Here is a 12,902-nt window from a genome sequence, read left to right as displayed (position 1 = left end):
TCAATTTAGATCATACACAAAAATTAACTCACAATAGATCATAGGTCTAAATGTAAGAGCTAAAACTATAAAACTTCTAGGAGAAAACTTTCGTGAGTTGATTTAGGTAAAGAGTTCTTAGATATGAACCAGAAGTCTAGATTCATAAAATAAATGATTTGATAAATAGGATTTAATAAAAATTATAAACATTTAAATAATGAATAGGCAAGCCAGAGATTGGGAGCAAATATATGCAAATCATATATCTGATAAAAGACTCGTATTCAGAGTATATAAAGAAATCTTACAACCAATAATAATGAAAGAAAATCTAATTTAAAAATGGGCAAAGAATTTGAATAGATATTTTGCCAAATAAGGTATATGAGTGGCTTCTATGCACATGAAAACAAACTTAAATCATTAGTCATTAGGAGATTGCAAACTAAAACTAGAATTAGACACCACTTCACTCACAGTAGAATCATCATAATCAAAAAGTCAGACAATAACAAGTATTGGCAAGGATATGGAAAACCTGGAATCCTCATTCACTACTTGTGGTACTGTCACTTTGGAAACAGTTGGGCAGTTGCTGAAAAAGTTAAGCTTGAAATTGCTATATGACTCTTTGATATATACCCAAGAGAAAAAAAAACCATATGTCCACACAAAAACCATATGTCCACACAAAACTAGCAGCATTATTCAGAATAGCCAAAATTATGGAGTAATCCGAGTGAATGCATAGACAAAATATGGTGTATCTATACAATAGAACACTATTCAGTATACTACTAATACATGCTACAACATACATGAGTTCAAAGTCATGCTAAATGAAAAAAGCTAGACACAGAAGTTATCATATAAAAAGCCCAGAGGTAAACCTATGCACTTATGCTCATTTAAACTACTACAAAGGGGGCAAGAATATAGAATGGAGAAAAGACAGTCTCTTCAATAAGTGGTGCTGGGAAAATTGGGCAGCTACATGTAAAAGAGTGATATTAGAACATTCTCTAACACCATACACAAAAATAAACTCAAAATGGATGAAAGTCCTAAATGTAAGACTGGATACTATGAAACTCCCAGAGGAAAACATAGGGCAGAACACGCTTGAAAATATTGCAATATATTTTTGGATCTGTCCCCTAGAGTAATGAAAACAAAAGCAATTAAACTTAAAGGCTTTTGCACAGCAAAGGAAACCATAAACAAAACAAAAAGACAACCAACAGAATGGGAGAAAATATTTGCAAATGACGCGACTGAGAAGGGACTAATTTCCAAAATATATAAACAGCTCATACAGCTCAATATCAAAACAAAACAAAACAACAGCAACCCAATCATAAAATGGGCAGTAGACCTAAACAGACATTTCTCCAAAGAAGACATACAGATGGCCAACAGGCACATAAAAAGATGTTCAACATTGCTAATTATTAGAGAAATGCAAATCAAAACTGCAATGAGGTATCATCTCACAGCAGTCAGAATGGCCATCATTGAAAAGTCTACAACTAGTAAATGCTGGAGAGGGCATGGAGAAAAGAGAATCCTCCTACACTGTTGGTGGGAATATAAATTAGTGCAACCACTATGGAGAACAGTATGGAGATTGCTTAAAAAACTAAAAATAGAGTTGCCATATGATCCAGCAATCCCACTCCTGGGTATATCTCCAGGAAAAAAAAAAAAAAATGAAAACTCTAATTCAAAAAGATACATGCACCCTGATATTAATGGCAGCACTATGTACAACAACCAAGACATGGAAGCAACCTAAATGCCCATTGACAGATGAATGGATAAAGAAGGTGTGGTCTATATATACAATGAAGTACTACTCAGCCATAAAAAAAGAATGAAATAATGCTATTTGCAGCAACATGGGTGGGCCTAGAAATTATCATGCTAAGTGAAGTAAATCAGACAAAGACAAATATATGATATCACTTATACTTGGAATCAAAAAAAAGATACAAATGAACTTATTTATGAAACAGAAATAGACTCACAGACATAGAAAACAAATTTACAGTTACCAAAGGGGAAAGGAGTGGGGAACAGATTGGGAGTATGGAATTAACAGATACACACTACCATATAAAAAACATAAATAACAGTGGCCTACTATATAGTACAGGGAACTATATTCTATATCTTTTAATAACCTATAATGGAAGCAAAATCTGAAAAAGAATAATCATTTTGCTGTACGCTTGAAACTAACACAACATTGTAAATCAACTATATTTCATTTTTTTTAAAAAAGTTATCATAAAGAAAGTGTATAATGTTTTACCTTCAGAGCAATCTTTAAATGCAGACTTGGCTCACTGAATCTTCCCATGTTCCTGAAAATTTTGAAATAAATAAACATCAGCCCTCTGTTAGCCAGGCTATTGTAAAGGGCATAAGAGCAATTTAAGAAAGAAAAACAAAGTTTCCATCCACCTGAGGGTAGTGCTAATATCCCTGCTTGCTGGATTGATGGTATTTCCAGGTTCTCTAGTTCAAAGCTGAGGTAAGAAACAAATCTCACAGTCAAGGATCCAGAGAATGTATCAATGTTATGCTAGGGAAACTGAAAAGATTTCCACAGAGACTCACTAATTGTCCTCTTCTTCCTTATCCTATGCACATATTACAACACCAGCACTCTATATAACTCAGGAAGCACTTGGATGTTCCTAAATTTCAGGTGAAACTTGATGTTTCTTTACTCAATTTACACTGGATCAGAACATATCAAGTTTCAGAATATACAAGCAGCTATTCTTATTGACCTTATTTTTGTGAATCCTAATTTAAATTTTCAACAAGAAATATTAGGGGTAATTTTTAATGGAAATTTCCAATGGAAAAAAATACTCCTATGATATGTTAAGGCTGCAAAATGATCGGGAAAGCCTAATGGTTTAAATAATGAAACCATTACATTTCCATCAGGTCATCACAGACAGAGAGAGTCATCAATAATCACAATTAAGCCATGCTAAAAAATGTTATATGTGATTTGGTTCATTAGTTTCACAATATGGAAACATCCATGCTTGAATTGCTTTTCTTCTTCTTGAGACTGGGTTTTAAAATAATTAAATCAAGAAAACAAAGGAAGAATATTTAGTGCATCTTTGTATACCATTGAAGCTCTTATGGCACTGGTATACAAAGATGCACTAAATATTCTTCCTTTCCTAAAAAAAGCTCAGAGTAATGGAGATAAATGTGAACAATTCTTTATGCCAAGTAATTTAATAGTAAAGTGAATGAAATGATTATTAAATGAATTAATAACAGAAAATAAGCAGATAGAAGCCAAAAACCTAAATCAATGGTAAATTCCAACTGTTTTACTGTTTCTTTCCAGTGAATCTAAAGTAATATAAAATTGAATGAAATAAAGCAATGCTGCTTCTCTTTGTCCTCCTTTTTCTCCAGTGAACATTATGTGGTGGAGGTGAAGCTTCCAACAAGAATGTTTGAGTCTCTGCCTCTACAGATTAAAGAAGGGCAATTGCTTCATGTGTACCCAGTACTTTTTAATGTTGGAATCAATGAACAGCAAACTCTTGCTGAGAGGTAAGCTTCAGATATAAGATCGGTACTTGATTTTTTTTTAATTGTTATGGATATGCTGAGGAATTCCACATGTTGCTGCATATAGAAATTCAGTTCATGGGTAACATTTTCCTTTTCATCAGTATTAAGTTATTTAATATGGCACGCAGAATTATTCATATTTAAGGATTCCTGGCCCACATCAAATTTAAATGTGGCAAAATAACAAGGAAAATATTGTTGTCAATACCAAAATATTCACATGGATTAACTTTCTTTATATTTCCAAATACCTATGTGCGTATATAAAATTTTAGAATTTTTTATGCTTATATGTATTTCAACATTGTAAACTCTGCTAATTGTGTCCAAATTTTCTGGACCTAAAACATGCTGTTTTTTCCTTTTGTTTTCTTTACTAAAATAATTTGTTAAATTTATTTAATTTTTTTAATTTTAAAAATTTATTTAAATAAATATTTAATTTATTCACTAAAATAATTGTTATTGGAGGATGACAACATATCTTTTCATAATAATTTGCTCAGTTGAATGACAGATGATTGTATGTGATCCCGTAAGTAACAGTCAAAACACTTTTGAGCAGACAAAGGAATTAGTTTTGCTCTTACATGGTTTACATGTAGGGATTATTGAAAACGTGGATAAGAGTTAAGGTTCACAGAATGCATTTTTAAAAGATTCTCTAAAACTTCTTAGAGAAAGAAGTTATTGTCTTGCTGTAAAGCCTGGCTGGAAAAGTTCCCCCAAGGCAAAAAACTTTTGGAGAGTATTTTAAAACGCTTCCTTGTCAATAGTTCACTCTCTAAATGTCTCCTTCCCCGATAGGTAGCTGGCATATTCTTTGCCATGACTTGACAAGTATTTTTTAATCCTTTACTAATGTTTTTTACTTAACTAAAACTACCACTACATTTATAGTCCTCTTGAATTTCAATGATGGTAAAGGTGCCTGTTTTTAGCTATTATTTGCAGTGATTTCTCCTTCTCTCTCTTTTATCCAAAAGATTTTTTGGACAACCTAGATTTTCATAATTCTCACTTGCCAGTTACAAAATTCCATGCCAGCTTTGTATTGCATGTTTAATCTCAAACTGTGTGGAAGCTATTAATCTCTTGCCTTATAGTATGCTTAAATTAGAATATAATTTTATTCACTGTATTGTACAAAAAGTTTTCTTCAAAAATTAAGTACTTTTGCAAATAATTGTGTAAGATCAGATTATATTTCAGTCGTCTTTATATGCTGTCTCACAGCAAGTTCACTGGTTGAGGTGAATAATATTTATGAACAATTTGGGGAGAAAAAACAGCACTCTAAATTAATTGTCTCTTCTTTGGTACACTAGAGTACAGAGTGTTCAGGGTTTAAATTAGTAAGTTAAGGCCTGTGAGTGCAGTCTTGAGAGAAACGTGAGCCTCTCCATTTACAGACTTTTCAAGGAATAGTTAGCATTGTATTTTCAAGCCTTGTAGATTAGGTTAATTTACATCATTCATGTCATTGCTAGTATTTTTGATGTTAGTCACTTTATTCTTTTTAAATGCCCCTTTCCCCTTCCCTGTTCTGCCATCTGTCTTGCATATTAAAATGTATTTTTTCATTCCTGGATGCTGTATAAGACACATAGGATTTAAAAAGGAGACACAATTGCAAAATAGAAACACAAAGGGAAGCAGGAAGGCTGGCCCTCAGTTATCAACCAATGGCTAATTTGAGTAAATCACTTTCTCTCTGTTCTCTGAGCTTCATTTTTCTGATTCTGAATTTTGAGCTTTTCCGGTCAACCTTGACATGCTATGTATGCTATGTAATCCAGGTGTAATATGTGTAGCCAAAATGTATGTAATATATATCCATTTTTAAATGAGTGAGTACTAATTAGTCTGCTCAGGGTACCATAATAAAATACCACAGATTGGGTGGCTTGAGCAACAGAGATTTATTTCTCACACTTCCAGAGGTTGAGGAGTCCAAGGTTCTAGCCAATTTGGTTTCTGGTGAGAATTATCTTCAGCTTTCTTGCTGTGTGCTCACATGACCTCTTCTTTGTGTGTGGAGAGAGAGAGAACCAGCTCTTTGATGTCTCAAAAAGATGACTGTCATCTTTTTGAGACATCTTGTCTCAGAAAGGACACGATTAGTGGAGGAAAGAAAGTGATTCACAGATGGGACATTTCCCTGGGGAGCTTTCATTGTATATATGTGCCTTCCACAGGGCTTTGAAGGGCAAATAGGAATCAGTCAAGTCGACAAGACTTTTTAGTCAGAGGAGCAATAGCATGTGAAAAGCCCCAAAGGCATCAAAATCCTGCTTGTAAAGTAGAAGGGTGTAATTCCGTTTCCACAAACAGAGGGTTTCGAAGGCCTTGGTGGAGAAGTTAGATGCCAAACTAAAGAGACTGGACTTTGTCCTTACAGGAAGAGGAGATGCACTGGAGTTTAGTGAGCTGATATGATGAAACAGTGGTAGATTAACCTCTCCAACATGTCATTCATGGCCCATGCAGCATCTGGCTCATGGCTGATGTTAAATACATAGTTGTTGAATGAATGAGTGATCTGACCGTGATGTAGGGGATAGATTGAAAGGGAAGGAGCCTGTAGGCATAGCACTTCCAGACTTTGGGAAGCTTTATATCCAGTCTTGACTGGATGTAACTAAATGACAGTGGTAAAGAAAAAGAAGGAAAGGATATCAGAGATGTGAATATACCAATGAATAGTGGATGGAATGGGGAAAACCGAGGAAATCCCAGAGGGTGCCTAGATTTTGAACCTGAATTAATGGCAGAATATTAGAAACATGCCTATTTCTAAACAAAAGGAGGAGATTGTGTCAGGTTTTGGTTACCTTGCATTTGAAGTGGGTTGTGTTAATTCACTTTGAAATTTTCAGTTGACATCTAGAAATACAGATTTGAATGGAGATATTTGGATGAGGAGATACACTGGAAGTCATTTGCATGGCATTCTTTTATAGAAAGACAGAGGATTTTAAGTGTAAACCTGGGAAAGGCTTAAAGAAAATACAGGATCAGTGATATACACGTAGAAGACTTGCCTTGAAAAAGTGGCAAAAGAGCACCAGTACAGAGGCTGGCATCCTTCACGGTGTGGGCAGGAAAAATGGTCCACAGAAGTGAACCAGTCCCTGAGACACTGGAGGACTCTACTTGTGCCTGCAGCAGTTGACAATGTATTTAAGACTGTATGCGGCCCAGTATCCAGTCCTCGTCTTCTGGACCTCTCCTCAAGCTGTCGCTGGTGAAGAGGAATATAGCAGGGATAAAAAGAGAGGGAAGAGTTTTTAGGTCTTTAGAGATACAGCCCTGCAGATGTAGAGAAACTAACGTTAATTGGGTATCAATTATGCAGAGACACGGGGTTGGTGTTTTAGATTTCGTTTTTCATTCAGGTTCATATTTGGTGATTGTGAGAACGTTTTGGTGTGTCAAAAGTGACTGGTGGAATCAGGCCAGTGGAGACTAGAATATATTTGAAATCACCATTATGCAATGTTGCTTTAAAAAAGAGAGACTCCTTTCTTAGAAAACTATTGCCATCTATTTGAAAAAGAAAGATTTACAAAAAAGTTGTTTCAGGTGCTGTTTTATAACCCATAACTATTGTATTTTTTTGATGTTTAGGTTTGGAGATGTCTCTTTGCAAGAAAGTATTAATCAGGAAAATTTTGAACTTCTAAAAGAATATTACACAGTATTTATGGAAAAGATGCCTCCTGATTGTAAGTATGCAATTTACAAAAAAAAAACCAACAATGATAATTTCTTGATTATAATTCTGCAGGAGAGGTCAGACATAGAGGTCAATGGAAGAAAAAAGCATGGGGTGGGAATGTGAGAGTGATTTTGAGACTGTCTCCGGCAGGAAGACTGATTGCCAAGGTGGCCTGGCCGACACCTGCCTCACTGCCCTGATTGCACTCAAGTGTGTCCTGCTGCTCATGCCAGGACATTAATTTCAGTGCTACTGAAAAATGCCAAAAGTTAAAAATAAGGAACCTATAATTAGAACTCTCAATTGAGTCCAACAGAAATTTTGTAGAATTCTTAACCATGTAAAAGACTTTAATAAAGATTTAGGTTTCTAATTTATACACTACATCGGCTATATCTCTCACATATATATGTGTGTGTATATTTATATATTTTATATATATGCCTATTATATATAAATCAGATAGAATATACATTTTACAGGTAATAAAAAGTGATATAAATTAAGGAACAAATTATTGAATATACTTATTACAATATTTATGTGAAAATGTTAGGGCATAAGCCTGTAGAAATATGTTTTACACTTTGGTTTTTGTTTTTGTTTTGTGCCATTGTTAAGTTCTGCAGTTCTTTTTCTACAAAATTAAGCACAAAATATTTGAGTAGTCCCAAATCAGAGAATCAAGAATGTATTTGGAGCTCATCCATAAGTACTATATAGAAATAAGTTAAGATACTTAGGTAGTCACAGTAAGAAACTACGTTTTAATAAAGTAGGAAATATCTTAATGTTTGTTACCAAAAGCTATAATAAAAGTGTGGCTGTCACCTATTCACTGGCAATTTCTTCACTTATCTCTATCCTAATCCTTAGTTTGAAATATCTTAGGTAGCAGAGTATTTAGGTCTTTTTCTAACACAGTGATTTTGCTTCAAAATATTACAATGGCATAAGCACATCCATGTGTGTATAGTTAGAAAATTTTGCTGCCGTTTTTATATTTTATTTCACATAAAATATTTTAATGCCAAAATGAAATTAAATACAGAGATTCTTTGGCAGCCAGCATACTTATGAATTTTAAATTTGTTAATTACTTGGATAGTTAATAATATAAACAAAACTATTTTGCATTAATGGGAAATTAATGGGAAAAGTTTATTATAACTTCGATGTTGGTGGACAATTTTCTTACAGTTACTTGTAATTTGGAAGCAATTCCCAGAATTTTTATAAAGAACTTGATTTCTATTTAAATGGGTCCTTTCAAAGTGAGGTCCCTGGGCCAGCGGCATCAGTATCACTTGGAAACCTGTTAGCAGTGCAAATTCTCAGGCCCCTCTGCAGATCTATTGAACTTGCCCTGTAATCTGTTTTAGTAAGCCTTCCAGGTGATTTCTGATCCATACTAATGTTTGAGAAGCAATGCTGTACTATCCTTGCTCAAAACCTACATTATATTAAAAAGTATGTTGTTGGCAAAGTCTATGAAAGATTTCAATACTATACATAAACAATTATGCACCTAAAAAAGAAATATGTGTAAGTAATTGTTGAAGTATTTCTGAGATATGAAATGCAAAGTAATCCCTACATTCAAGTCATGTAAGCTCTTCATGGGAGTGTAAGTTTTAAAAATTTGAAGAACATGAGATCTCATGTATTTCTAATTATGAGGGTGGGTCAAAAGTTATCTGCACTCTGACTCTAGAATTGACAGAAGTTTTAATATAACTGGAGTGTGGATAATTTTTGACTCACCCTCATAAATATATTAGAAATATACAAATATATCTCATCCTCGAAAACAGGATGGACTTTTGCATCAAATCAATTTTATTTCATTAGTTGAAATAAGTTGTCTTATACTGAATTTTTCCTGATATTTTGTTTCCTGATATGTCAACATGTTTTTGAGACAAGACTATCATAGATTTGGCACAGAATGAAGGTGTGATATGACTGTGGTTATTTTCCAAAACAAAAGTCCAAACCATATCTATGAAATTATACCGACATATGTAGAGTTACTCCTCATGCTGAAATATTGTAACCCAAAGCATCATTGGGTTGCACTCTCTTCAAGGAAGAAACAAAAGCTTTATTAAGAGTGGGAATAAAGGTTAGGCTGTTTGTTAAGGTGGAAAATCTACCATATGGCATCATACTTTTAATCCATATAATCCACTATTTTTCTTTCACAGTGAAATCAAAAGATAATTTGTAGTAGTGTTAAAAGGATAAGTTAACCCTCTAAACATATTACTTTCACTTATTCATCCATTTTGGATGCCCTGTCCATTAATTTACTCACCCTGTCTTTTTTATGATTTATGAACTAGTCATATTCTACATGTTTTAAATAAAAAAATTTTTTCCTTTCTTTCCAAAAGATTTTTTTTAAAACGTAGCGATGTCCCCTACTTTTGCAATATCAGGATTTAGTGAATAAATCATTTTAGCCTATATATTCACTCCCAATCAAATAGTTATCCTCTTTTTACTCTTCTTATACATCTCTTTTATGGTCTAAAACATTTATTCTTCCCCAAATATTCTCTAATTCTGTTAAACATGTAGCAGATTCAGTTGATAGTCTCAATTCAGCAGTCTGCACACACAGACTCCTTTTATCCTAATAGCTCTATCAGCTTTACTGAGCACTCACCTCTTAGGAGTTAGAACTGGGGAAGGAAGTAAAACTAAAGTTGCCAAACAACAGTACTTCATTTCCTTTCAGTATGTTCAGCATAGTCTGGTGATTTGTAGACTAATCTATGTGAAAATCTCAAGTTCATTTGGAAGAAATAGTCACTCAAATTCAAGTATTACTATCCTGCAACCCCATCTTCTTTGTATCTGCAGAAAGGCTGTTAGTGGAGGGTTTGGTAGGGTGGGATGGCCTCTCTCTCTCTCTCTTCGTCTCTTGGAGGATTCATGGGATCTACAGCTGGGAAGTGCCTGCTACAGAGGAGGAAGCCAAGAATGGGTGATCCCTTTCCTATAAATCTTTGCTGAAACTTCTGAAACAGGAACTATATCTATCATTCTATCTATCTATCTATCTATCTATCTATCTATCTATCATCTATGTATGTCTGAAATTGGTATCAAACAGAGCTGTTGATGACTGGGAGGTCTGCTTGCTCCGTTCGAGTACTGTGTTTTGTGGATTTCTCCCTTCACATTTTCTTGGCTTAGCGACACAGCTTTCAGACAGTTGTTCTCGCTGCCCTGACTCTCAGGCACAGTAAATCATCAGGAGCTACTTCCCCTCAGGCCCTGCCTGTGATAGTCACTGGCCCCTTTGATCAACTGGGGAAACTCCCATGGGGCAGGTATGAGTATTTCTATCTCTTCTGGCTCTGATTTTCCAGATGAGTTTGGTAACCTTTCAAGGCCCTTTTCGTACCCACCTAAAGCATTAAGACACTTCAATGTTGGGTTAGCAAAATAAAATAAAATACTGCTGTAAATCACTAGCACAGACTGTTCCACAGTGTAGAGTCACCATTGAATCCCATGCATCATTTGAGGCTCCTGACTTTGGCGGAAGGAGCGGATGAAATTCTTCCTTCTCTCCCCTTTGAGTGGGGAGTGACCAGTGTCAATTTATTATCTCCAATCTCTCTTTCTCTCTGTAATAATAATGCCCTGCTCTTGTTCATTTTCCAAAACAAAGGAGAAGGATATTTTCGTACAGTTCTATTGGGATGTTACCATTTATTGGCTCCTGTGTGAGCGCTGTGAGGTAGGCTGTCTAGCATATGAGCTAAGAAGGAAAATTGGGCAGGGCCTTTTGTGAGTTGTTGTCAACTCTCTGCACAATATTTGATATCCCTGTCTTACATAAAATATTTCATCAACTATAGCATAACAACTACACACAAAGTATTTTTTACAGAAAAGTCTTAGGCTTGTGATGAGGGTAAGTAAAATGTTGTTGTCATATTTCAGCCTGTATTTTTTTTTTTTTTTTTTGGCCATTGTTGCTGGAAGCCTCCCATTCAATGTAGGAGACATTGGTAGAGATGATATTATGTGTAAAACTGCACCTGTCGCTGTGGATGATGGAAGATGAGTAAGATACCGTCTCTGCCCCTAGTAGCTTACACTTTAATGACTCACTGTGATCAAGGAATAATCTACCTTAACTCTAAATCTCTTTCCAGAATATTAGTTGCTATTTCACAGTATTGATCCTTTCTGTGAGTAATTTAGTTTTGTTTCTGTTGCTTTTGTGGTTCAAAAAGTGTTCGTTTCTCCTTGATCATTACTGACAGTCATTGTGTGACGCTGCGTTGCCAGAGACTGCACTTCTGCTCTGGGAAAAAGAAGAGTTTCTACGCATTCTTCCCATTTTTAGAAATAGGAGACTAGGCTAAGAGCCTAATATTTTATGGAGAATTAATTTCAGAGGCATCGTTTAAACAATGTTCTATGTATTCCACGTAGGAAATGAGAAAATATACATGATAGGAGGAGATTATCCCTAAGTATAGGAAAGGAGTAAGGAACCCACAAAAAAAATGAAGAAATGATTAGATTGAGGGTCATCGAACATCACTGTAGCTAAATGAGAAGAATATCAACCAGGAGAGAGTAAGTGAGAATAACAAATGTGTTGATGGAGAAAGAAGAATGGGAATTAAAAAGAAGCTGTTGGGTTTGGTGGTTAAGCGTATTTGGTGGTTAAGAGATGGAGTCGTTTTAATAAAAGCATGGGATGAAACCACATCACAGGCATTCAAGGGAAGATCTCATGTTGTACAAGTAAAGAAACAGAGCCGCTCCTCAGGAACGTTAAAGTGAATACAAGTAGGGAAATGAAAAAGTAGGCTAAAAGCAGTAGGATCAGCTGAGAGGGTTTTTCTCCTTTGTTTCTCTTTGGTGTAGTTTCCCAAGAGAGATGGAAATTAAAAAGACAGGTGGAAATTGCCAGGCAGTGGCTAGGGGCTAAGCACATGCCCTTGACCTTGCCTAGAGGTTCTGTAGAGGGGTACAACGATGAGGCCCCTGGAACTAGCCAGAAAGCCTATGAGGGGCCCTAAGAGAGAGCAGAGGACAGGCCTCCCATATGATGCAGAGCCAGAACCTTAGTTGAAATGGAAAGAGTAGTTTATCTTGCTTTTAGAAAAAGAAACCTGCCCTGCCTGGCTGAGGCCCTTTTACACCTGAAGAATTCCAAGAAGAGGTCACAGATAATTCTGTAAGATTGATGTTCTGAGTATAAAAGTTTTGGAAAGAGTCCAAAGAATAGTTCCGGCTTTGTCTTCATACCCCTGCTGGTCCACCAGTATCATCAGGTCTCCCATGGTCCTTTGATGGCTTCAGAGGAAAAGCCTTGAGAAAAAGATTTTGTTCACATCCACCATACTAACTTTCAAAATCCGATCAATCATGGTTTTCCTTGATAGCTTATCAAACTCTTTTAACATAATTATTTAACTATAATTCTTAAAAGCTGTGCATGCCTGCCACACACTCTGATGCACACTTTTGCTGAAGTAGGATTTAGTTAACAGGGTGCAATCTATTTATTTGCGTGCCTTTCAAATTTATATTTTCAGTTAACATTTTT

At 35.3% G+C, this 12,902-nt stretch overlaps 1 protein-coding gene across 9 annotated transcripts in view; it reads left to right on the top strand.

Moving 5' to 3' along the window:
• INPP4B (inositol polyphosphate-4-phosphatase type II B) overlaps window positions 1-12,902 on the top strand; it is a 746,563-nt gene that overhangs the window by 667,515 nt on the left and 66,146 nt on the right. For all 9 annotated transcript variants that reach the window (XM_057725716.1, XM_057725717.1, XM_057725718.1 and 6 more), the window contains 2 exons: window positions 3,436-3,576; window positions 7,228-7,325. In XM_057725716.1, coding sequence (XP_057581699.1) covers window positions 3,436-3,576; window positions 7,228-7,325 — 239 coding nt within the window. The remainder of the gene's footprint in view (window positions 1-3,435; window positions 3,577-7,227; window positions 7,326-12,902) is intronic.

Source organism: Hippopotamus amphibius, chromosome 3 (genome assembly GCF_030028045.1).
Source record: "Hippopotamus amphibius kiboko isolate mHipAmp2 chromosome 3, mHipAmp2.hap2, whole genome shotgun sequence".
Lineage (NCBI taxonomy): Eukaryota > Metazoa > Chordata > Mammalia > Artiodactyla > Hippopotamidae > Hippopotamus > Hippopotamus amphibius.
Note: the sequence above shows the minus strand (reverse complement) of the source record. Positions and strands in the feature narration are given on the sequence as shown.